The sequence below is a fragment of the Chanodichthys erythropterus genome, chromosome 3 (assembly GCF_024489055.1).
Source record: "Chanodichthys erythropterus isolate Z2021 chromosome 3, ASM2448905v1, whole genome shotgun sequence".
In the NCBI taxonomy this organism is placed as follows: Eukaryota; Metazoa; Chordata; class Actinopteri; order Cypriniformes; family Xenocyprididae; genus Chanodichthys; species Chanodichthys erythropterus.
In genome coordinates, this window is record NC_090223.1 from 13,068,683 (window position 1) to 13,096,090 (window position 27,408).

General features: G+C 36.3%; 1 protein-coding gene across 1 annotated transcript in view; it reads left to right on the forward strand.

Annotated features, from left to right (window-relative positions):
- LOC137017073 (zinc finger protein 502-like) overlaps positions 1 to 27,269 on the forward strand; it is a 634,288-nt gene extending 607,019 nt beyond the window's left edge. The window contains exons 14-18 of the mRNA XM_067381009.1: positions 12,818 to 13,498; positions 25,223 to 25,558; positions 25,616 to 25,689; positions 25,774 to 26,080; positions 26,554 to 27,269. Coding sequence (XP_067237110.1) covers positions 12,818 to 13,498; positions 25,223 to 25,558; positions 25,616 to 25,689; positions 25,774 to 26,080; positions 26,554 to 26,620 — 1,465 coding nt within the window. The 3' untranslated portion in view covers positions 26,621 to 27,269. The remainder of the gene's footprint in view (positions 1 to 12,817; positions 13,499 to 25,222; positions 25,559 to 25,615; positions 25,690 to 25,773; positions 26,081 to 26,553) is intronic.
- The last annotated feature ends 139 nt before the right edge of the window (positions 27,270 to 27,408 follow it).

Below are 27,408 nucleotides of genomic sequence, written 5' to 3' on the forward strand. Positions count from 1 at the left end.
GTAGACAGAGCTACTCTCAGATCATGCTCAGTGTCCAACCTATTTCTCTGCTTTGACTTGAGCTGGACCAAGGTAGAGAAGCCACTTTCACACAAATAGGTTGTGCTGAATGGTAAGATCGTTTTGACTGCTAAAGTGGCGAGGGATTGGATACTCAGTCATCACATCGCTGCACCAGAAGTGGGATAGGCTTACCTCACCAAATCTCTTTTTCAGCGTCAGGTCACATGACAGGTCCACCAGCTGATGCTCTTCGTTGCTTGGCAATGTGATGTTTTCCACATTGATACCGAAGGGGTCGCGTATCCAGTCCATGGTTGTTTGTTTCTTTGGGAAGTAATCATCAAACCGAGCTTGAAGTTTAGTGAGATGCGCCATTAAAGTTTGTTTCAAGTTATTTTTGGCTGCACTATCCAGCTGCTGTACTTCATAGCAAGAGTTGGGAAACATGTCCAGCCTGTCTTTGGATAAAAGATTTAGCCACAGTGAGTTCTTTTTCTGGAGCGCAGCAATTTTGTCTGACTGTTCAAATATATTGTGTCCTCTCCCTTGCATCGATACATTTAATGTGTTGAGGTGCTCAAAAATATCAGCAAGATATGCAACTCGTACGAGCCACATTTCGTTGTCAAACAGTTCTGCATACGGGGAGTTAGTCTCTGAGAGGAATGTGGCGATTTCTGTTTTAAGTTCGTAAAAGCGTGACAACACCTTGCCCGCCCCTCGACAGCCAGCGGACTTCTGAGTGATACAGCACCTGCATGTGCTCAGAGCCCAGGTCTTTACACAGATGTGAAAAGCAACGGCTACTTTTTGCACTCCGTTTTATGTGGTTCACCACTTTGATGACATTTGTTAAAGCTTCATCAAGTAAAGGTACCATATTCTTAGCCGCCAGCGCTTCTCGGTGCAAAAAGCAGTGGTTCCACGTCGCGTTAGGTGCCCTCTCCAGAATTCGCTTCACCACACCGGAATGTTTCCCGGTCATAGAGGCAGCTCCATCAGTGGTGATTCCCACACAATATTCCCAACTGAGGCCCAGTGAGCTCAAATACAAGTCCAGGGTGTTAAAAATGTCCTCTGCTTTTGTAGTGGTAGGGAGGTCTCTGCTGCAGAAAAATTGTTGTTGCAAATCACCGTCCCACACATGCCTCACATAAACCAATAAAATGGCATGGTTAGCGATATCTGTCGATTCGTCCATCTTTAAGGCGTAGTAAGGGCTTGCCTGGATGCGGGCTGTGGTGTGTTGTTTTATGTTACCAGACTTGTCTTCAATCCACCGAGCTATGGTATCATTGGAAAGTGGTATGGTTATCAGTTTATCTGCCGCTGACTGATCCAGCACCTCTCTTACCATATCCATTGCAGCAGGGAAAATGAGTTCTTCGGCTACTGTGTGGGGTTTCTTGGCCTTTGCAATGCGGTGAGCTACTAGGTAAGATGCCCGAAGAGCTTGTTCTTGTTTGGAGCAAGACACTGTCAGACACTTTTGTGATGCCCTCAGCTCCTGTAGACGTCTTTGAAAAAAACTCCACCGGCTTGTCTTTCGATCCGGGATGTTTTGTTTCTAAATGGCGCTTCAGTTTGGACGGTTTCATGCTCTCATTGGCAAGCACTTCACTACAAAGCACACACTGGGGTTTCTGTCCATTTTTATCTTCAATGTAAGAAAATCCATTTTTTAAATAGTTTGGGTCATATTTGCGCTTCGCCATCTCGAATCTGAATGTCAAAACAACACAGGATGGTTACCATGGCGATGGTTACCATGGCTACCATAGTAAACTAACGCATGTCTCTGACGAATGCCTGTCAAAATAAACCCATTTTAAAATAAAAGACCAATCAAACATGAGACGCACATTAATTAATTAATTAATTAATTGATTTATTTATTTTTGACCAGCTTACCGAGACCCACCCAAAACAGGTCTGCGACCCACTTTTGGGTCACGACCCACCAGTTGAGAATCACTGGGCTAATTTGTTTAGGCACAATTCAAATGAATAAATTCAGGCATAATAAACTAAATTCAGGCAAAGTACACAAACTATGAACAAGTTCAAGATTATTTCAATTCACAGAAATAAAAATGGACTGTGAGAATCATTTTATTATGCTACAGTGCAAGACATTTAAAAGTTTAGTCTTTGCTTTCCGTTCATCCAGCTGTGTTTTATGATGCATGCACTGACAGCAGGGGGAACACACATTCCAAAGGTGATCCTGTTGCCTTAGTCAAAGAACATTTAAAAAGAATCAGTCAGATTGAATGCAGATATTCACTGATGGGTCTATGAATCCACTCAACAGGAAAGCAGCAATAGGGTTAAGTGTCCCTCTAGTTCGTTTTAAGCTTGGATTACGTTTGCCAGATAATATGTCAGTCTTTTCGACTGATCTACTTGCAATTTTGTGGGCGGGGGAAATATGTGTTATGTTCAGATTCTGCACTAATGGCAATTAAGGGTAGGAGGAGTGGAGCCAGATCAGATCTAGTTTTAGAAATTCTTGTTACAGTCTGTGAAACATGTAATTATGGAGTGTGTAATTCACAGGGTTGCAAGAAGCTGCATGTTTTCTGAGCTGTTGGAGTCTGGATTCCCATCTATATCTTTGAAGTTAATTCTTGTAAATAAGGACTTTGAGACCACAAAGATTGTTTTAAACTTTTTGCTTCACACTGGTCTTTATAAGAGGATTTAATATATAAGTTGAAGTTCATCAGATGACCTGAGGAGGGCAGCTATGGAAGCCCGTTTCCACCACTAAAAAAAAAAAAAAAAAACTCCACCTAAAAAAAAAAAAAAAAAGCCACAAAAAAAAAAGATTAATTGCGACTTTTTATCTCAGAATTGCGAGTTATAAAGTCAGAATTCTGAGATATAAAGTCGCAATTGCGTGATATAAAGTCAGAATTCTGAGATATAAAGTCGCAATTGTGAGTTATAAAGTCAGAATTCTGAGATATAAAGTCGCAATTGTGAGTTATAAAGTCAGAATTCTGAGATATAAAGTCGCAATTGCGTGATAAAAAGTCAGAATTCTGACTTTTTTTCTCGCAATTAACTGATGGTCAGTATCTCTGTCTGTAACAGTGCATCCAACGATAGACGTGCTGCAGTGAAGTCTGAAGCTGTTGGATGTATTAAAAATGTGCCACTTCAGCTTTGTCTGATTTATTGCACCTCCGCCACAGCTGATTCTTCTTCTTCTTATAATTATTATGATATTATCGTGCAAAATTCATTAGTGTATACATTCTGTTAAAAACAACTTTTATTGTCCAAATACCTCGACTGTAATTTGCAGAATTGCATGATTTTACCCTTGAGTTGCAAAGTTAATGAAACATGATAGGTATTGGTTGTTTTAGTATTAAGCCCACTAGATGGCAGTAAAAGCTGTTTTTTCTCCTTGAAACGCTGTGTACAAGGTTACCGTGGAAACATTCTATATGCATATTCCTGCATAATGCATATGTCCGGAGACTAATCTTTATGTGTCTCCTCCAGTAAAATCAATATTTCTTTATTGGTAAATCGGCGCTAAAAATAATCCGTTATGATGTCCTCTATTTTATGTATAAAAATAACAAAGCAGTAATCCTGATGGTCTATTTATAATAATAACAACAAAGCAGTAATACTGATGGTCTATTTAATGTATAATAATAACAAAGCAGTAATCCTGATGGTCAGTCACAATGAAAGGATACGCAAGCAAAGTAAGAACTGTGAGAAATAACGTTTCACAGTAGTGAGAAAAAGTCAGAATTCTGAGATATAAAGTTACAATTGCGAGTTATAAAGTCAGAATTCTACTTTATATCAGAATTCTGACTTTATAACTCGCAATTGCGACTTTATATCTCAGAATTCTGACTTTATATCACGCAATTGCGAGTTTATATCTCAGAATTCTGACTTTTTATCACGCAATTGCGACTTTATATCTCAGAATTCTGACTTTATATCACGCAATTGCGAGTTTATATCTCAGAATTCTGACTTTTTATCACGCAATTGCGACTTTATATCTCAGAATTCTGACTTTTTATCACGCAATTGCGACTTTATATCTCAGAATTCTGAGTTTTTATCACGCAATTGCGAGTTTATATCTCAGAATTCTGACTTTATAACTCGCAATTGCGACTTTATATCTCAGAATTCTGACTTTTTATCACGCAATTGCGACTTTATATCTCAGAATTCTGACTTTATAACTCGCAATTGCGAGTTTATATCTCAGAATTCTGACTTTATAACTCGCAATTGCGACTTTATATCTCAGAATTCTGACTTTATATCACGCAATTGCGACTTTATATCTCAGAATTCTGACTTTTTATCACGCAATTGCGACTTTATATCTCAGAATTCTGACTTTATAACTCGCAATTGCGACTTTATATCTCAGAATTCTGACTTTATAACTCGCAATTGCGACTTTATATCTCAGAATTCTGACTTTATATCACGCAATTGCGACTTTATATCTCAGAATTCTGACTTTTTATCACGCAATTGCGACTTTATATCTCAGAATTCTGACTTTATAACTCGCAATTGCGACTTTATATCTCAGAATTCTGACTTTATATCACGCAATTGCGACTTTATATCTCAGAATTCTGACTTTTTATCACGCAATTGCGACTTTATATCTCAGAATTCTGACTTTATAACTCGCAATTCTGAGATAAAAAGTCGCAATTAAACTTTTTTTTTTTTTTAGTGGCTTTTTTTTTTTTTTTTAGGTGGAGTTTTTTTTTTTTTTTTTAGTGGCGGAAATGGGCTTCCATAGGCAGCAATACGCCTTTGGAGCATCTAAGCTGCCGAAAATTTCACAAGAAGAAGAAAAAAAAACACATTCCACAGCGAACAGAATCGGTTGCTTCACAGGTGGGAGAGAACAGTTCTACAGACGGATGTTGAGAGGAGCTCCAGTAAGTTGGCTGTCAAGGCTATTTTATTCAAAAGCATCAGATGAAGTGATTATTTTCTCTTTAATGCTGACGGTGCTTAGTAATTAGTCATAACAAAAACAACAAAAAAAGATGATAACTGATGATTTTTTTTTTTTTTTTTCTCTCTGTGAGTCCGCTATGTTACCTAGATTGTTTGGTAGCTTGTTCAATAGCTTGTTGGATACTAAGTAACCCCCGCCAACAACAATTAACATTGTGATAAGAATATGTGAACTGTAATAAGGCTAATAGATTTACTGTTTTGTGTTGGGTTATGCTCTGTGTGTATCAATCGTATTTTGGTGACTTGGTTGCAAACAACTTATATATATTATATACACAGTGCCCTCCACAATTATTGGTACCCTTAGTAATTATGAGCAATTGAAAGTGGGGGGAAACTTACATTATGAAATAAATGTTTTTCTCCAAAACACGTTGGCCACAATTATTGACACCCTTTTATTCAATACTTTTTGCAACCTCCTTTTGCCAAGATAACAGCTCTGAGTGTTCACCTATAATGCCTGATGAGTTTGGAGAACACCTGACAAGAGATCAGAGATCGTTCCTTCATACAGAATCTCTCCAGATACTTCCGATTCCAGCTCCATGTTGGTGCTTCTTCTCTTCAGTTCACTCCACTCATTTTCTTTAGGGTTCAGGTCAGGGGACTGGGACGTCCATGGCAGAAGCTTTATTTTGTGCTCAGTGACACATTTTTGTGTTGGTTTTGCACTGTTTCTGAAGTTTATTTTGGATCATTGTCCTGATGGAAGATCCAGCCATGGCTCATTATAGGATTTCTAGCAGAAGCGGTCAGGTTTAGATTTTTTTTATCTGTTGGAATTTGATAGAATCCATGATACTAAGTATCTGAACAAGATGTCCAGGACCTCCATCAGAAAAATAGGCACACAACATTAAAGATCCAGCAGTATATTTAACTGTGGGCATGGGGTACTTTTTATCCATGTGTGCACCAAACCCATCTGGTGGGTTTGCTGCCAAAAAGCCCTTTTTTTAGTTTCATCTGACCATAGAAGTGGGTCATGTTTGAAGTTCCAGTCTTGTCTGACAACTGAATATGCTGGAGATGTTTCTGGATGAGAGCAGAGGATTTTTCTTGAAACCCTCCAGAACAACTTGTGGGGATGTAGGTGCTTTTGATAATTTTTTAAGCTTTCTGAGACTCAAGACTCAACTAATCTCTGCAATTCTCCAACTGTGATCTTTGGAGAGTCTTTGTCCACTCAAACTCTCCTCCTCACCACACATTAGGATGATTTAGACACACATCCTTATCCAGGCAGATTTGCAACATCTTTAGTTGATTGGAACTTCTTAATTATTTCCCTGATGGTGGAAATGGGGATTTTCAATGCATTAGCTTTTTTCTTATTTTGTGTAGCTCAACAATATTTTGCTGCACATCAGAACTATATTCTTTGGTTTTACTCATTGTGATGAATGATTAAGGAAATGATTAAGGCCTTTGTGTTTCCTCATGTTTATACTCTTGTGGAACAGGAAGTCATGGCTGGACAATTTCATGTTCATGATCACCCTGGTGTGCTAAAAAATGTAAATAAGAATGGGAATATACTTCAGAGATATTTTACTCATAAGAATTTCTAGGGGAGCCAATAATTGTGGCCAACGCGTATTGGAGAAAAACATTTATTTCATAATCCGAGTTTCCCCCCACTTTCAACTGTTTTCCTTCAATGAAAGGTTATAATTTAGTGAAGTTTTTGAATGAAAGATCAAAAGGATAAACAATGCAGATTTATTTTCACAGCTGCTTTTGCTCATAATTACTAAGGGTGCTAATAATTGTGGAGGGCACTGTTTGTATAATATATATATATATATATATATTGGCCAATTTAGTCATTTTTTTTTTTGTTCATTGAACCAAATAGAAACAATGAGCATAATGGCAGTCATGCTACACTAATAATAGTAGGTTTTCTTCTGTGTAACATTACATATATTCTTTATAAGTAAAATTTTGGCTCTATTATTTGTGTCCCCTTCAAAAATTGCTCTTAAGAAATTTTATGTTTATTTTCCCCACCTACTGTCAGATGAAATTTACGCCCCTGCTAGCACATGCTGATGTTTGATTCTTCAATAGAAACTTGCAACGCAGCTCACGAGTCAACAGGTGTCATCATCGCACAGTCTACATGCTTGTCGTACCCAAGTTTAATAGATTCACACTGTGTGATTTGTTGTGGACTCATAGGATTGATAAAATGGAGCAATGTATCTCGGGCTTACGATCATCTACCGTTGGCGACCGATGACACGCTCCTAAAGGCTTATACTTCCGCGTCGAGTGTACGGCATAGCAACGGCGTAGTCTGTTCAACTTTCAACTTCACTATGAATGAAAAAACACTCTGTTTCAGAGGACACATTAAGTCAAACTGCAACAAAAGTCATTACCTATTTGCCGTTTCTGTTTGTAAGCTTCTCTGACAACTCATGATGAGCGGCTTTTTCTTCGGCTTTTGTTTTGATACTCAACATGACAGCGGACACTGCCTACTAGTGGTCTGCTTGCAGGTCTGCGACAGGAGGCAGGAGCATTAGGCGTTGTTACAGCGCTTTTAGTTTACAGCTTGCTTCTTAACTTTTTAAGTCCTGTTAATTTTATCTTTTTTGTGGATCATTCTAATAACCATTCATTATTCAATGTATATGAGAAAACTTTTGTTAATCATGCTGATTGGTTAGTTGAACAAACATACGCCCTGGGAAATGTCGGATATGGGAAGTATACCTTAGCGTTAACCTTTATTTATCCATCTCTGTATAAGCGAGTGAAGAAACATTCAAAGCCATCAATTCGATTTCTTCAAAATGAAGCCTTGGGACTAATTATTATGATTAGTCTGCTGTTATCGGGAGATATTCATCCATGTCCCGGTCCACGCTATGCCAAACCAGAGTTTACTGGATTCGGATGCCTCTCGGGTACGCACTCTGGGTCGCGGTGCGCTGTTATCTGGTTATGTACAACAAACTAACTTCCCTCGTTTTGGTGGCGGTGTCTTGCCCACGGGAGGGGGTGTGGTGGGGGCTCGGCGGCTGGGCTCTGCCATCCTGGATCGACGTCACACCGGCCGAGTGGATTCCATGTCGGATCCAGCTATCCTACAGGTACGCACTTTTGGTGGCGGTACGTTATTGTCTGGCTATGCGCAATACACTAATTCCCCTCGCTCTGTTTCGCTGGATGTTGGTGCGGGTAGCGACGCGGCAGAGGAGGCCGAATCGCAAGGAGTTTCAGTTTCAGTTCACTTATTCAAAAGTGGCGATCCTCATTCTGCGAATAATTATAGACCTATTAGTATTTTACCCATAGTTTCAAAGGTTGCAGAGAAATTGGTGGCTACACAAATTACTTATCATTTGAATAATTCTTGTACTTTACATCCAATGCAGTTTGGTTTCACAGCAAACTATTCAACTGAGATGGCAAATTGCTACTTCACTGAAAAAGTCAAGTCTTTATTAGATAAAGGAGGGGTTGTGGGGGCTGTATTTCTTGACCTCAGGAAGGCCTTTGACACGGTAAACCACAGAATTCTGTTGTCTAAATTATTAGATTTTAACTTCTCTCAACATACTTTAAGTTGGATTGAATCATATCTGTCAGGTCGAACACAGCATGTTAGTATACAGAATTATAAGTCAGCTCCTTTAAGTCTATACACTGGTGTTCCACAAGGATCTATTCTGGGTCCTTTACTTTTTACGTTGTACATCAATGATCTTCCGTCCGTCTGTCCTAACATTAATATTCAAATGTATGCGGATGACACTGTAATTTATATACATGGAAGTAGTGTGTCACAAGTTGCAAATGAACTTACGGAATCACTGGTTCATTTCACATCTTGGCTAGAACAATGCTGTTTACAGTTAAATATCTAAAACAATGAGTATGTTCTTTACCAAAACTAATAGTTATAATGTAGTACCAGATGTTTTTGTATCAGGAGAAAGATTACAAGTTGTATCTGAATATAAGTACCTTGGTGTTCTGATTGATTCCAAACTTTCATTTAAGGCTCAAGTTAAAAAAGGTATGCAACCGGGTCAGGTTTAGTCTATCAAATTTTAGATTTATTCGCTGTTATATGTCATCTGAGTCTGCTCTGATGTATGTGCATTCAATGATTATTTCTCATATTACTTATTGTCTTACCACTTGGTCACAAGCTAGTATAACTACTTTGAAACCTCTGGAGTCATTGTATAAACAAACACTAAAAACTCTTGATCAGAAATCAGTTCAGTTTCATCATTGTTTAATATTAAAAAAATACAATTTGCTAAGCTGGGATAACTTGATTAAATATGTGCATATTTGTTTACTGTTTAAGACTATACACAGTTTGACTTCACCATTAAAACAGTTTGTGAATATTAGAACAACCACACATCGATCGACAAGGGGAGGGGAAAGAGGGGACTGTGTTATACCTCTCAAACGATGCAAATTCAGTCAGTCTGTATTTTCAGTTAGAGCTGCAAGGGAATGGAACTCCATCCCATCAACTATTAGAAAATTACATACTTTTGTTTTTTTTTTCAGTTTCATCTTAAAAAATGGTTACTGACAAATCAGCATTGCCAACATTAGTATTGTATTTTTGACAAAATAGACTTTTTTGTATAAATTGCTCTTGGCTACGTCGCCTTCTCCTGTTGCCATCTTCTTTATTAGTTTTTTTTTTTTTTTTTCTCCTTTTTTTCTCTTTTTCTTTATTCTCTTTCTCTCTCTCTCCCCCTTTTCTTTTGTTTCTCTTCATTCCTTTATATTATTATTATTATTATTTTTTTTTTATGATGTATATGTGTTTAATGATGTTATATCTTTGTTTTAGGGTGACTTTTTAACATTCTGTCAAGGGTCTGCAGATGAAAAATAGCCCTTTGGGCTAATTCTGGCACGTTTACTGTAAAGTTTATTAATGTGCATTGACCCTACTAACTATTAATAAACAATAAACATTAAAGCTGAAATTAGCCGAAAACCTGAATGATGACAACAAAAAATAATGTACAAACACTAGAGTGATCATTTAAAAAAAAATTAACAGTTTATTATAATACAGACTTTGTTTATTTCTTTTTTTTTTGCCTCCACAAAACCTTTGCTCTCTAGAAACCCATTTCAGTTTTCGTTAAAATTCTTTAAAAGGCTTCTAAACACTGAATTATTACCAACATATGAAATTAAATTAAGGACATGCATCAGAAAAATTGGGAATGTTTGACAATAGAAATATAACAGCTTGATTTTGCACTGTTGTCTAATGTCCGTTAAAACAAAAGTGTGAATTATGTGATAATGGACACAGTGTTGCATCATGTATTATAAGATCATTTATGTTTGTAGCGTGATCCATTATGATCCATTCAGACCTAGATATTATTACTATTTAAAAAAAAAAAACGTGAAATTTTAAATTTATACATAAATGTTAATATAAATGAATAATGTATTTATTCATATCATTATGAATGTATTGATAAAGTTTGACACTGGAAAATATTGCTGGTGTTTTTTACTGTTAAAGATTTTATGATTGTCAGTTTCTGCACGTATAAAACTGTAACATTTGAATGATCTAATTACTTTGTTGTAATGAATGTAGTTATAAAATCCAACTGTATTCATATGGACATATTATTATGCTGCTGTAGTTATTTAGCTGTAGTGGTTGATGAACAGTTTTATAGGCTTTTACCCTGACTGAAATAATGTGTTTCTAACAGCAAACACTCAGAATAAAGTGAGATGATCTGCTGATGATCCTGAATGGCTTGTTTAATGAGTGTTGATAGTTTGAGGATCATCAGCTGCTGAAAACACTCTTTATTTCATGTCAATAGTTCCTGTTTTCACCTCATTTATTATGCTGATGTCTTCAGATCTGCTGTAAATTGACACTTAAAGGCACATTATGTAATTGTCACCATTAGAGGCCACTTATTCAAACAAAAGCATAGCCTGATGATGCCTTGATTTCATGAAATTATGGGAGGTGTTGTCTTCACGTCTACAGCCGGTAGAAAAGAATCCAATGGGATTCAAGCAGAAATCATATTTATGAATGAGTTAATGAATAATGATTTATTAACATTACTGTAGTATGAAGCAGGGTTTGGCTGAAAGACGTTGGAGCAGAACAAGGAGCGATTGCTAATGACAGACGAGCGCAGAGCAGTGGAGCTTTTATTATTCCCAGACGATCACTTCCGCTTCTTCCGATGTGGAGTAACACAGCACTGTTTCATCATATTAAATACATCTGTGTGTTTGAAGTTGTTTTAATGCTGCTGTGTTGAGCTTCATAACATGATTCATTTTCTGTCGATGAATGTTTCCAAACAGTTGCTCACCTGTCTAATAAAACACATAATATATTAAAGCTTCTTTGGTGTTTCCATGGATTCCACAAAATAAAACCAGAAATCGAGAAACAGTCTTGGAAACATTTGGGATAAAGCAAATACACAAGTCAACAATATCATATAAGCTCATTTAATTGGTGTCAATAGACTGAGAAAGTTGTTGTTGGTTACAAATATCTACTTTTATTTCTTATTATGTTTTTATGCTTTCAACTGTTTTTCTGACCATTATTTATGAGAATTGACATTGCATTTATACATGTGTGTGTATATATAACTGATACACTTTTATTGTTTATTTTGGCAGATCGGCTCCTCCCACAACAATCACATCATCAATGAAGCTCCTCCCACAACAATCGCATCACCACTGAAGCTCCTCCCACATCAGTTCTCCAATAAATGCTGGGATATTCCCATCAGAAGAGCATCAGAGCATCAGGAAGAGCTGAAATCTGCAAAGACTGAGTTTATTAAAGAGGACAGTGAGAACATGAGTGATCCAGAACCCTGCAGAATGAAACACACTGAAGATACTCAAGAACAAAGAGGTTGGTGTTTATCCTTCATTCATGTTAGAAAGATTCAAGATTTAGATGAAGAGAAATGGGATTTTTGTTGTTTTTATTAATAAACCATAAACACCAAAATATATGCACTTTCCAGAATATCTGACAGGGTTGTAAGCATAACTTAAGCAAAATCTGATTCATAGTTACTGATAAAGTTGATTAGTTTCTTGTCCTCCCATCATGCTGTAGAAAGAGCCCAAATGATGTCACTTCCTGGGTGTCACAATTTAAGAAATGAGAAATGAGGAAAATCGTGTCATGTTTAACAGGGTTACACAGGTTACATATCTAAAAGTTGGTGTCAAAATATGAAAGTATTATATATTTTAATGTAAATATCACATTAGAAAAATAAGATTTGTCTATAATGTTTTAAAAATGATAAAAGGAAGATCAGTGTACCTCATCCATGGAAATGTTCAGGCACGTATAATTCATTTATATAAGCATTAAAGTGTTGGTAATATTTTATAGCAGCTGTCCGCTTTGTTACGTCGGGGTTCACTTGTATGTTCTTTCACTTCATATTTCTCTTTAATTTATTTGAATTATTTTGATGTACTGAAAAGGACATCAAACATTGAGGACATTTTCTCTTTTTTTTCTTCCATTTTTAGATATGATTGAAGATGAGGAGGAGAGAGAAGAACTGAGTGAAGTGGAGGAGGAACATCATGTCAAACCTGGAGAAAAACCTTTGAGCCGCTCAAAGACTAAGACATTTTTGAAGAAAAGAGGAGCCAAGAAATCTTTCACCTGCACTCAGTGTGGAAAGAGTTCCTCAACCAAACAACATTTTGATATTCACATGAGAGTTCATACTGGAGAGAGACCGTTCACTTGTGATCAGTGTGGGAAGAGTTTCACGCAATCAGCAAGCCTTAAAGGACACATGAGGATCCACACTGGAGAAAAGCCATTTAAATGTAATCAATGTGGGAAAGGTTTCACACAATCATCAAGCCTTAAAGGACACATGAAAATTCACACCGGACAGAAGCCATTCATGTGTGAATGGTGTGACAAGAGATTCTCACACAAGCATTATCTTCAGATTCACATGAGGATCCACACTGGAGAAAAGCCATTTGCATGTGATCAATGTGGGAAGAGTTTCAGTCAATCAGCACAACTTAAGAATCACATGAGGATCCACACTGGAGAAAAAGAGTTTATATGTGATCAGTGTGAAAAGAGTTTCTCAAACAAAAATAGTCTTGATGTTCACATGATGATCCACACTGGAGTGAAGCCGTTCACATGTGATCAGTGCAGCAAAACATTTGTTACCTCATCAAACCTGAAGGCTCACCTGACTGTTCATATGAAGGAGAAACCACATTCATGTTCTGTGTGTGGAAAGAGTTTTTCACAGCTGTTATATTTACAGAGACATCAGAAACTTCATACTGGTGTAAGAGATTATATGTGCTTTCAGTGTGAGAAGACTTTTTCTACAGTGGGTGATTTAAAACGGCACCAGAGGATTCACACTGGAGAAAAACCTTACAAGTGTTCACACTGTGACAAGAGATTCAATGTGTCATCATCTCTGAAAAGACATGAGAGGATCCACAGCAGAGAGAAGCCGCACACAAATGTAACAGTCTAAACATTACCAGGTGTTTTTTTTTATTGTATTTTTTTCTCTTTTTATTGAATTAAGAGTTATATCTGGGTCAAGAGTAATTCCACTAGGAGCCGCTTGAGGGCGCTAGTCACTATAGCTACCATATATATAAAAGCCCTAGATACATACAAGCAAGTCAGGTTGTTTGGTAGAGGGAATCCGCATGGATGGTTGAACTGACGCTCCCTAATTCTACTCGTATTAATGTCCAGTTTTGAGAACTCATTGAGAATTTACGCTCAATGTGAGTATTTGCCAATGATGACTTGTATTTGTAAAAAAAAAAAAAAAAAAACATTTGAGTGATGTGAACTGGTGATGGGAAACCGAGGCTTTCTGAAGCGTTTGAGGCTTTCATCAAATTGTGCCGAAAAATGGTTCATTACTCGAAGCTTTTCACATAGTGCGCATTAGTGACATCTGGTGGTCAGACTTGTTTTCTTAACCATAGGTGTTTTCGACATCGGCTGTGGCTGGATGTAACCGATCAGCGAGATTAGCCGCGTCCAGGCGGGGAGGAGCTGAAAATGGAGACGTGAAGTCGGACACTTTCTGCTTCCTGTAGTGACGCTCGCACTGCTTTTGCATCGGTTTGCATACTTTATCACAGCTGAAGTGAAATAAATGCAATATTTGACTAATACACTGATGTTTCAGAGACTTTTTCATTCAAAACTTTATGTACTGCTTACAGCGTCTGTTTTTACAAGAATAAAGTTCAACATAAGCTTATGTTATTTAAATAACAATGTAGTGGGATCTACGTTTTTTATCCGTTTTATTTTGATAAACATGACACAACATCGCGACTACATGAAAAGAGCTTTAACTGTCATAAAAACAGATTTTTGAGCATTAGTGGAGCTGAAGGCGTGACAATAAACACGAAACACACGTGATTGTTGTCATGCGGTGAATCCGGTGTTATGAAATATTCGGTGTCTGAGATTTTCGGTGACACTGGGCGGAGCTTACATGAATATTCACGAGTTTCCTGTTTTGAGTTAAAGCGCCACTGAAAATGTTAGTGCACGCTCTTCGGCTTACATTAAACGTAATTAGCAAATGTTTCAGCGTTAAACGATGTCAAGCTTGTAACTGTTATTGATGCACAAGATTTTATATAAGCTATATTGTTTTATGTCGTGTCACGTGTTAGCTATGTTTGATATGAACACAGCAATGATTCACGGGTGTCGTTAGGATTCGCTAAAGGAGCCAATAGCGTTTTAAGTAGCCTATTTTTGTTGTTTCTGTATTACCTTGACTCTTTTAAGCATGTAGTTTTGAAAGTTTGCAAAATGTATGGTAGCATAATAATATTAATTGTAAACTCCTGTGGTGAAGGCAGCAGTAAACTTTCCTAGTTTGCAGAACTTGAAGCACTTCTAATCTGGGTAGACTTGAATTTCTATATGTAATATGTTTCAAAAATTGCACACATGCAAGAAAACATGTTAATGTACTTTATATATAGTTTATTTATTATCCAAATAGGCCATGGTGAATTATGCATGCGATAACTAATATAATATCTATAGCCAATATTCTTTCATTCCCAAATATGACTTTTGCCAGTAAATATCCGTGTACACCAGATAAAGCAGACACTTTTATTTTTCACTTTATTTTGAACATGACAGTGTATTAAAAATTGTAATACTACTGTTTGTTGTATTTCATTTTATTTTATATTTCAGATTGAATGTGTCAGTAGCAAAGGCTGGTATCACTGGAATCACAAGAGCAGACCAAACTTTAATTTGTCTGGGATCCCAAGACCCTGTGTAAAGTGTGTTAATCTGCTTGCTATGAATAGAAACATGAGACAGTGATATTTGCTTCCCTGCAGCACGTTTACTATATGGAGAAGACAATTGACAAAAGTATGAGGAATATTATTGTTATGTGGATAATCAGACATATATACATACTGTGATTGTTCTGTCATTTCTTAATTGCTTGCTCAGTTGGTAAATATTTTTAAAGAGACTTTATTAAATCCTACAGTTAAGAGTTATTTTTTTTCATATTATTAGGAAACATTCTCAATCTTTTTTCCCACAAAATGATGCATTTCATTGACAAAAAAAAAAAAAAAAAAAAATGTGGAAAAAACATGAAGCACTCAGGATTCAGTTTAACACAGTGGTGATATGAAACTATATGGAACTAAATTATCAAACCTGCAGTATATTATATATGAAATGTATTAGTTCTATTCTACAAGCTTTCCATAACAATTAAAATTTTATTTATGTTAAATAAGCTGCTAAAATAATAGACCATGTAGTAATTTGCATATCTGTAATATCAAAGATTAAAGTAAATAATGAGTAGTTTCACTTTGAATAAAAAAAGCAACTGATTCTGTGTTGGAATTTTATTCACAACTGAGAAGAAGTCACGACATATGACATATTTAATTAGCAAAAACACTTGTATTTAAACACACTTTACACAGGGTCTTGGAATCCCAGACAAATGAAAGTTTGGTCTGCTCTTGTGATCCCAGTGATACCAGCCTTTGCTACTGACACAATCTGAAATTTATAATAAAATGACATTACAACAAACATTATTAAAATTTTAATACACTGTCATGTTCAAAACAAAGTGAAAAATAAAAGTGTCTGCTTTGTCTGGTGTACAGGGATATTTATTGGCAAAAGTCATTTGGGAATGAAAGAATTTTGGATATTATATTAGTTATCACATGCATAATTCACCATGGCCTATTTGGATAATAAATAAACTATATTTAAAGTACATTAACATGTTTTCTTGCATGTGTGCAATTTATTTTTGAAACATTACACATAGAAATTCAAGTCTACCCAGATTAGAAGTGCTTCTGCAAACTAGGAAAGTTCACTGCTGCCTTCACCACAGGAGTTTACAATTAATATTATTATGCTACCATACATTTTGGCAAACTTTCAAAATTATATGCTTAAAAGACAAAAATAGGCTACTTAAAACGCTACTGGCTCGTTTAGCGAATCCTAACGACACCCGTGAATCATTGGCTGTGTTCATATCAAACAGCTAACCAGCAGCTAACACATGACACGACATAAAACAATATAGCTTATAAAATCTTGTGCATCAGTAACAGTTAGAATATAAGCTTGACTTCGTTTAACGCTGAAACATTTGCTAATTACTTTTAATGTAAGCCGAAGAGCGTGCACTAACATTTTCAGTGGCGCTTTAACTCAAAACTGGAAACTCGTGAATATTCATGTAAGCCCCGCCCAGTGTCACCGAAAATCTCAGACACCGAATATTTCATAACATCGGACAACATTTCTTACCGGCATGCACTGCTTCAAGTCAGCCGCCAATCGGTTTGCGGCGCTGCATCAAGTCGAACAAGCCTCATATCTAAATCATTGCAGAACAGATCTACGGTTTGAAAAATCACGTGATCAAAGCTTCAAGTCCGTGACATACGTATCACTCTTGTCTTGAATCTGTTTTTATCTAATCTGATGTAATCTCATTTAAATTAATTTATGACAATGAGATCACCACTCGTGTCATGTGCAACCTGCATGGTCAAAGGATTCACATATTTGATCAATAATATAAAATACAATGATGTGATCATACATGAGTAGTTAATAAATATTTTAGATGAGCTGTTTAACCCTTATGTTCTGTTCGGGGTCTCTGAGACTACAGTAATAAAACATGATTAAACGCATTTTTCCTTTCAGTGAAGCACTAATGTTTTCAAACCAGCTGTCTCGACTTTCCGATACTGAAGTTTCAAACGTCATCAATCACGTGGTATTGTCATTTCGATACAAGCATCGGTACAATGTGTGATACAAAAGTGCTTTGAAAACTGCGTCGGAGCATCGGAGCTCCGGTATCAACCGTCCCATCACTAATGTGAACTATTTTGCTTTCATTTGTAGAAAGGACATTTTGTTTATTCTAATGTTACCTCATGTTTTGTTGCATTGCTGTCACGATAATACTCGTGCACGTCTCCAGGGTAGCACGAGCAGGTGAAAGGTAAAAGACCACACAGCGGTGTTACGGATCAACTGGGGATCATGTCAACTGGGGACATGCGCGTGCACGCAGAAAGTTTTACCTGACTTTCCAGCAGATGTTGGACAGCGCTAGATTCGTCACAGGTAATTTTCTACGGAGGAGATTTAAAGGCATTCCACGTTATTTATGAATGTTTGTATTATTGTTGGACTTTGTTGTTTCCCCTGTCGCTGTTCTAATGTATCAGACGCTGTTTAAGGGAAGTTTTAATGCGTTTTCATGTCACGTCTCACAGACCACGCCCAGATTATTTTGTTTACATTTCTGACAATTTTGTAGGTGCATTAAATAAAGTAGCTATTTACGTTTCTTTAAAGCACATGTGTATGTTTTTATTATTATTATTATTTTTGCTTAATTTGCCTCTTAATTTCATCAGCAATATTTTTATGGTTTAAAAAGGATGTCAAGTGTTTAAAAAAAAATTGCTAAAGAAGGAGTTATTTAAAGCATACTCCATAAATGTTCTTAAAGAGTGGTCAAGAGAGATAAACAAGCAATAGTTATACATTTGGTTATAATTTTTAATTAGTGATAACTAGATGGGATGTAGTGAATTTTTCCAGAATATTTATTTAAGGGAATGATCAACAAACATGCATAGTTAACAGGTGCAAAATCACAAAAAGCTCTTTTAACAATACATATAGGCCTAGCTTCAAAGCAGCATTACATAAAATACATGTGTAAATTACTATGAAGAGAAATATGTTATGTCAGAAATGACTCTCAATGTAATGTTCATATGGCAAAAATGGTTCTTTGATAATATAAGTATGGATAGTTAACATCATTCAGTTAAGCAGAAACATATTAAGGCAATAATGATTCTTGGCCATAGTGATTATAATATAAGGATAATTTTGCATGTTGATTCAGAGTTGGGGTCATCTAAAGTCCTCGCAGGTGTTGTCCTCATCTCTTCACAGGTGTTTGGGTCGTCTAAAATCTTCACAAAGGCTGAATCCAAATGTTACTGAGGTCGGTACCAAATAAAGATAACTGGCATAATTCAAAGTCATATTACATATGAAGAGGCCCACACTCATTAAATTTTAAACTGACAGTCTATTGTGTCATATATTCAGTTTCCTATTCTAATTATTTGGAAAAGAGGCACTGTATTTGTGTGAGGTGCCAAATGATTATGAGTTTAGTGATGTATACTGTCTTTTGGAATTAGCAAAATGTGTAACAATTCATCATCACAGTATAATATGTCCTGAGAAACTTGTGGTTGCCACTGATTGGTTGTCACAGGACTTTCATACAAAAGACAGTATGGAAACTGGAAAAAGAGCCTATGAGACATTAGGAAAGTTATAACAGCATGCTTCATTTTTAGTTGTTAAACACTGTTTAAACACAGTTTCATCTTAAACATTTAAACATGCCAGTGTTCTTCATTGTTCAAAGAACAACAGGTTATCAATTAAATTCAAGCACCTAACTGAATGTACAATACATACACACTATGACTTTAAGCATTAAATTCAGTTATTTTAATTGTTGAGGCTATTAAGAAACTTCAGTAGCCTATTAAATACAGAATTGTTCTAAACAGAGTTCTGTTCTGCTATTTGAATCGTTTAGAGAAAAATAAAACACATTTATTTAAATAGTTTTTATAATTCCTAAGCCAGAGGAAATGTTGAGTTCAAATCAGTCATGAATCCAGAATGAAACATAGTTGTTAAGCAAGAGATCTCAGAAAATAAAATGAACAGAATCAGTAAAATCACTTAGAACAAACACAAGCTGAAGTGTCTGTTTTTTCCCCTTAATATATGTAATCGCTCATAAAATAAATAATTTGATTATGAACAAGCAACATATAAATTAACAAGACTTGTTAATAAAAACATTAAGGACTTTGTAATTCATGTTTGCTTTAGGTAGCCTACTGCTAATTTAAACTTAATCTGTCTGTTGTAATTTGTGTTTAGAAAACATGGCAGACACAATATGATACACTATTGTTGAAAATAAATACTTGTACTTAGTTTCGTTGACAAGTTTGACATTTGACATTCATTGAAACTATATGCTGCGTTCCAATTCGCCTACTTATACTACGCCCTAAAAGTATGTACTCTTTCTGTGAACAAAAAGTACTTACTTTTGAGTGTGTAGCAAAAGAGCAGACAAGCTTTGGGACATACTAACACATCATACAATCGCGTCTTTTCTCTCTGTCGCATCCTGTCACCGTAAACTGGCCTGTCAATCATCTTACATCCTCCACATTTCATTTAGCTAATTTCCTACCGTATCGGAGAGAAATACAGCACGTTGATCTGCAGTCGCGGGTCTTTCATGTGGAGAACTCTCCTCATATTAATGCATAATGATGCATTTAAAAGTTAATGGCCAATCAGATCTTCATTAAAGTCCACATTGGTATTTGCAGATGAAAAATAACACGGGTAACATTAAATATATATTTTCTATCAGGTTAAACTGATTATTAGTCACTCAAATCGCTCAGCGTCGATTGCATCCGCCATGTTTTGTAGTTTTTTTAACACTTTTTACTCGTGTTTGTAGTTCTGAACTGAATCCTCGTCCAATGCGCAATGGGTTGTGGGCAATATTAGCCTCTATAGTGTGCACGGATCCACACTTCGAAAATCTACCGGAAATAGTAGACCATCCTGGGACTTTTGGCATACTCTTTTCAACATACTATGCTTTGGGACACACTTATTTTAATCTCACATACTATTTAGGATGGATAGTATGGACATTGGAACGCAGGGTATAGTGTCCCATGTTAACGTGGGCGTGGTTTGTGAGCTTGACGTGGAGCATGATAAACTTCCTTAAAAACGCAGGATCGAACACCGCGAAATCGAGGCGCTTTATTACGCATCGCAATGTAACAATTGGTAAAATATACGTTTTTTAATCCATGATCCGTGGAATATCGCATGTGACGAATCTATCGCCGTCTAACTTCTGCTGGAAATCCAGGTAAAATTATCTGCGTGCTCGCGCGCGCCCCCAGTTAACATGATCCCCAGTTGATCCGTAACAGCGGCGCATACGGCTTAATTAACTCAGCATTCACCTCAACAATTCGCCAAACGCCATTGACCGTCTTAACTCCTCACTCACTGGATTATATCATTGCATCGCTCTCAAAATACATCGTGGATATAGTATACACTTGGCTCATCGCTCATTATTCCAGCTCATCTAAAGTTTATCATTGATTATCATTAGTTTCATTTATTGACTGCAGAGACAAAGACAAAGTTTTCTTATGTGTAACCGGGGGAAAAATTACCTGAAATCTCTAATTAAGATCAACATCCTACATTATGAAGATTACATTTACAGTGTATACCCTGATAACACATTATGATACTGGCCCTTTAAGGTTTCAGTGAGTCAAGATCACGCCTGAGAGTTGGTTCTCGCGAGAGCGCGAGTAGCGCCTAGCCGTGTGTGTGTGTGTGTGAGAGAGAGAGATTAACGCCAAAAGGTTGTAAATGTTCACTTGTAATTCAGTATCATCGGGGAGTCATATACCGAAGCGGTTGCTTAGCGACAATTGATGAGGATTGATTGCGAGCTCACGTGGAGAGTTTGTTCCTCGAGTTCATTTGTGAATCGTGAATCAAAAGCGTAAGTGTTGTATTTGCCCATTTCATAATGTAATATGTTATGGAATTTATATTGTGCATAAAATGGGAAAACTGTGTAAATCAGTTCAGTACTGCTTTTCTTGTCAAATTCAGAGGGGAGAAATAATGCTGAATAGACCCTCTGAGATTCGTATTGTGTTCAATAATTCAGGGTGAGTTATTTATGTTTTATTGAATCATAAATGCATGTTTTGTAAATTTTGTGCAAATATTTTGAAACTTGCGTAATCTGTGTTGCATTATTTGTTTAAAATTCAAGACTTTATCTATGATAAAGCTAATACTGTGACAATTCAGTGATAGTTTAATGATGCATGTGGCCTTATGCTACTGTTTTAATTTCAGGGGTATAAAGGCCACTACCGTTGTCTTTCTGTACCGTCTTTTTTTTTTGTCTTTAAATGCCACATTGATTCTGATAATTTGTAAAGTGGAAACCAATTCATATTTTATTTTTATTTCTAAACATTTTTGTCTGTTTTGTAAACTCATTCATCTCCAACCCCAAAAGCCAAAGCAAGCCTATTTTTTTCATGTGTCCCTAAAGTTGGTTTTATATTCGCACATTCGGACTTCTGATAAATTCAGACTTTCCAATAAATGTGCAATAAATTAATGTTTGCGAATTTTAAGCAGCGACATGATGTTGACAACCAACGATTGTCAACTTACAACATTTTTCACAGTCGATCAAAATAGGCAAGTATTGTTTTAATGGCATATTTACTTGTGATTGTCCACTGAATGTCCAATGTAGTGTGATTAACAAGGCTATTGAATACGGATGTGCGAATATAAAACCAACTTTACCCAAGTTGTGTCCCTTTAGTCACAGTTGAGAATAAAAGACCCTAAGTTCAAGTGTTTTGCCTGTGTTTTGGCCCTTTATTTCTTACAGTAGGTTATTGGCTGGCGACACCAATGGTGTATTTTTGTGGCAATTATGCACTGGTGTAAATAAAAAAAAAAAAGTAATGTATATTTGTTTGATGAGGTGGTTTTAAATTTCAGTACTGATTGAATTTCTGTTGAACCCCCGTATCTTTTAAAAGGGGAGGTATTACACGTATGATCAATGTGATAGTCTGAGGATCATCAGCTGCTGAAAAGACTCTTTATTTCAATATGTAATTGTCACCATTAGAGGCCACTTATCCAAAACAAAAGCATAGCTTGATGACGCCTTGATTTCACAGAATTATGAGAGGTGTCTTCACGTCTACAGCCAATGGAAAAGAATCCAATGGGATTCAAGCAGAAGTCATATTTATTGAGCAAATGAATAATGATTTATTAACATTACTGTAGTATGAAGCAGGGTGTGGCTGAAAGACGTTTTAGCAGAACGAGGAGCTGGAGCGATTGCTAATGACAGACGAACGCAGAGCAGTGGAGCTTATATTATTCCCAGACGTTCGCTTCCGCTTCTTCCGATGTGGAGTAATGCTGCGTTCCAGGCAGGTTTTTGAGCCAGTAAGTCACGATTTCAAATCACGACTCACGACTTTGTAGCGTTCCAGGAAAGTCACACCAAACTGCGTAAAAGTGTAAACAAACCAACATGGCGGACCATATGGAGCTTATGCTCATTAAGAATTATTTCAGTCCCCAAAGTTGCTTACTCCTTGCTTATTTGAAGGAAACAGAGGAGGAAAATGGCACATGAGGCAAGAGAAGCTGTTATACCTTATATTTTACCGTGCACTTGCATAAACACCGCATCCGTAAGGGCTGCCATTGTTGTTTCGCAGGCTATTTGACGTCAGAACCCGTAACTGGGAGTGCATCGATCTAGTACGAGTTCACAGGTGGGAAGTCACTGCTTTGACTGTTGTTCCAGTGCACTTTCATGGGTTTAAGGTTGGAAAAACACGGGTTATGGGTTGCCTGGAACGCGGCATAACACAGCACTTTCACTAAATACATCTGTGTGTTTGAAGTTGTTTTAATGTTGCTGTGTTTAGCTAAATCAATGAATGTTTCCAAACAGTCTAATAAAATAATATATTAACCACATAATGTATTAAAACGTCTTTGGTGATTCCATGGTTTCTAAAAAATAAGAAATCGAGAAACAGTCTTGGAAACATTTGGTATGCTTGGTATATATATGTGGGCTGTTAACGGCGTTAACATGCCGCGTATACGCGAGACTCTTATTGGTTGATAAAAAAAAATATATTGTTTGAACATTTATGGCATAAAATAATCGCATATCAAATAAATATGAATGAACATGAGAATCAATGTTGTTTCAAACGCAGAAAGATGTCAATATAGGGCTGGGCGATGTATCGAATGCTTTTGTCACGCGCATTTCTTCAGTAAAGCCGGTTCCCTGATTACCGCTAAATCGCCATCACCTGCTTTCAAATGAAGCGGCATTTAATAGACAGAACCGTAGTTCACTGATAAGACACGCAATATCGCGTTCAATATCGATATGTATCGCCGTCGATATTGAATGCGATATTGCGTGTCTTATCAGTGAACTACGGCTCTGTCTATTAAATGCCGCTTCATTTGAAAGCAGGTGATGGCGATTTAGCGGCAATCAGGGAACGGCTTTACTGAAGAAATGCGCGTGACAAAAGCATTCGATATATCGCCCAGCCCTATGTCAATATACACAATTTTTCAAGTTTAACTCCACCGAGGTTAATCTTCTAACTCCTGACTGCTTTGTCGGACAAAATGGCAGATTACTTTTAGTCATTATTTGGGTAGCACACATATTCTGAATGCCTTAGGCAGAATTCAAATTAGCCATTTTAATCTAGATTAATCTAAATGAATTCCAAAATTACAGTGAGATTAATCTAGATTAAAAAAATTAATCTATGCCCACCACTAAAATATATATATATAATATATAATGGTCCATTAGTATAAAAAACAAACTCAGTAACTGATATACTTTTTTTATTTTGGCAGATCAGCTCCTCCCACAACAAGCGCATCATCAATGAAGCTCCTCCCACAACAAGCGCATCATCAATGAAGCTCCTCCCACATCAGTTCTCCAATAAATGCTGTGATATTCCCATCAGATGAGCATCAGAGCATCAGGAGGAGCTGAAATTTGAAGACTGAGTTTATTAAAGAGGACAGTGAGAACATGAGTGATCCAGAACCCTGCAGAATGAAACACACTGAAGATACTGAAGAACAAAGAGGTTGGTGTTTATCCTTCATTCATGTTAGAAAGATTCAAGATTTAGATTAATAGAAATTGGATTTTTGTTGTTTTTATCATTAAACCATAAACACCAAACTGTATCAGGTAAATTAACTTTCCAGAATATCTGACAGGGTTGTAAGCATAACTTAAGCAAAATCTAACTCATATTTAATGATAAAGTTGAATTTACCATAAATTATAGAAGTGATTTATTATTATAGAGATTATTATTCTTACAAAAACTTTGGTAACAGGGTTGATGAATGTGATCAGACAATGGGTTGAGATTATTTTCTTGTCCTCCCATCATGTGGATAAGAAAGCATACTTTCAGTGTATTTTTTATATACTTTAAAGAAACATACTTAAAATTGCACTAAAGAATGCTCGACTTGTTCTCACAGAAAAGTGTACATTTATTTGGCGTATACTTGTACATGTAGTCTTTTGATTGAGATAGCATAATGCACTTACCACATAAAGTATACTTGAACATTACTTAAGTATACTTAATTATATTAACTTGAAGTATATTTCTTTTTCGTAGGGTAATTATTTTTTTCTCTTTTTTTCATTTCAGACCTGATGGAAGAATGTGAGGAGAGTGAAGTTGAGGAACATCATGACAAACCTGGAGAAAAACCTTTGAGTTGCTCAAAGACTAAAAATACATTTTTAAAGAAAACAAGAGCCAAGAAATCTACAACCTGCACTCAGTGTGGAAATAGTTTCACAACCAAACAACATCTTGAGAGTCACATGAGGATCCACACTGGAGAGAAGCCATTCACATGTGATCAATGTGGAAAGAGCTTCACACAAAAAGGAATTCTTAATGAACATATGAAAATCCACACTGGAGAAAAGCCATATAAGTGTGATCAGTGTGGAAACAGTTTCACGTACAAAAATTATCTACATGTTCACATGAGAGTTCATACTGGAGAGAGACCGTTCACATGTGATCAGTGCGGGACGAGTTTCACGCAATCAACACCCCTTAAGATGCACATGAGGATCCACACCGGAGAGAAGCCATTCATGTGTGAACGGTGTGAAAAGAGATTCTCACGCAAGCAACATCTTGAGCTTCACATGAGGATCCACACTGGAGAAAAGCCATTTCCATGTGATCAGTGTGGGAAGAGTTTCACTCAATCAGCACAACTTAAGAGTCACATGAAAATCCACGCTGAAGAAAAACATTACAAGTGTTCACACTGTGACAAGAGATTCAATCAATTAATATATCTGAAAGCACATGAGATGACCCACACCGGAGAAAAACCTTACATGTGTTCATATTGTGACAAGAGATTTAGTCATTTAAAAGATCTGAAAGTACATGACAGGATTCACACTGGAGAAAAACCTTACAAGTGTTCACACTGTGACAAGAGATTCAGTGTGTCATCAAATCTGAAAAGACATGAGATGATTCACACTGGAGAGAAACCGCACACATGTGATCAGTGCGGAAAGAGTTTCTCTATTAAAAGTAATATGAAGATACACATGAAGATCCATGCAGTGAAGAAACCACATCACCACAGTCTGAAATCACAGTAAGTAGTTCATCTTTATGTGCTGAGAAACAAAGTTAGTTTCCTAACAGCCTCATTGTCTGTTGGTTTAGAAATGTGTTTTTCACTGCTGTAAATCAACACGATCGGTGAGCACACGATTAAAATATAATCAGATTGGTTCTTCTTTTCATGACCAATTTCATAAAATAGTTCCTGCTGCCCCAGTTAATTTAGGTTTTGTTTTTGATCATAAAAAAAGAAAGAAAAAAAGAAAATCTCGAAAAACAAGATTACATGTCAAACCTGCGTCATCTAGAGTTTCATGACTAAATTAGTGATTTATAACACAAATCATCTTCATGACATTAAAATAGATCATAATCATACACAGCAGTTGTCGATCAGATTTGATGGGATTAAAGTGACTATTGAACTCATCAGTGATCTTGACTTCACTTTTTATTTCACATTTCTCTTATTTGAAATCTCACATGATTTAATGTTTCTTTTAGACCTGATGGATGTGAACAAGAAAGGAAAAACAGAAGGGAAAACATCTGTCACCTGCCCTCAGAGTAAAAAACATTTACATGTAAATCAAGGCTGAAGATTCACATGAGATTCACACTGGGAAGAAGCAGTTCAGACTTTCTGTCTAAAATCTTTTAAGTACAGGAGCTGTATAAGAGGCCATAACACTCTTAAGGGAGACATGAATCTGATGTTATTTTAACTCGTTCTTCATTGTGTTTCATAAGAACATCTGGTTTCTCTTCCACTTCTACTCTCCCATGCAAATGTAAGATATGCTTTCATGAAGCTTTGAAACTGAACACTTGCTTCTCTTCTTCTCTTGATGTGATTTGACTCTCTTATTTAAGCCATAAAGAGAGAGATCTGTCTTATTCATTTCCACTTTTACTTGATTGATTAAACTCATTAATCCTTTTACCAACAACACATTGTTATTGTCTGTTTTCATTTTCTTCTGATTCTGCTTGAATAAGTAATAATTTTAGTTCGGAAAGCCACGAAGTAGCCTATTATTTATTTAGGTATGTATGTTTATATAGGTATAGGTATATATGTACATATATGCAGGGATGTGCATTTGTATATGAAGGTACAGGTTTTATGTATATATTATAAATCTTGTGTGGTGGAGCCCTTGCACATGTATCATGTAACTTTTTTTTTTTTTTTTTTTTTTTTTTTTTTTTTTGTTGTCTTTGTGATATCGATGCATTTGTACTCATCATGCTGCAAAACAAATTTACCTGCGGGTATTAATAAAGTAAAGTAACCTAACCTAACCTAACCTAACCTAATTATGATTTCTTTTTCTTTCCATGTTTTTATCTCTCAGT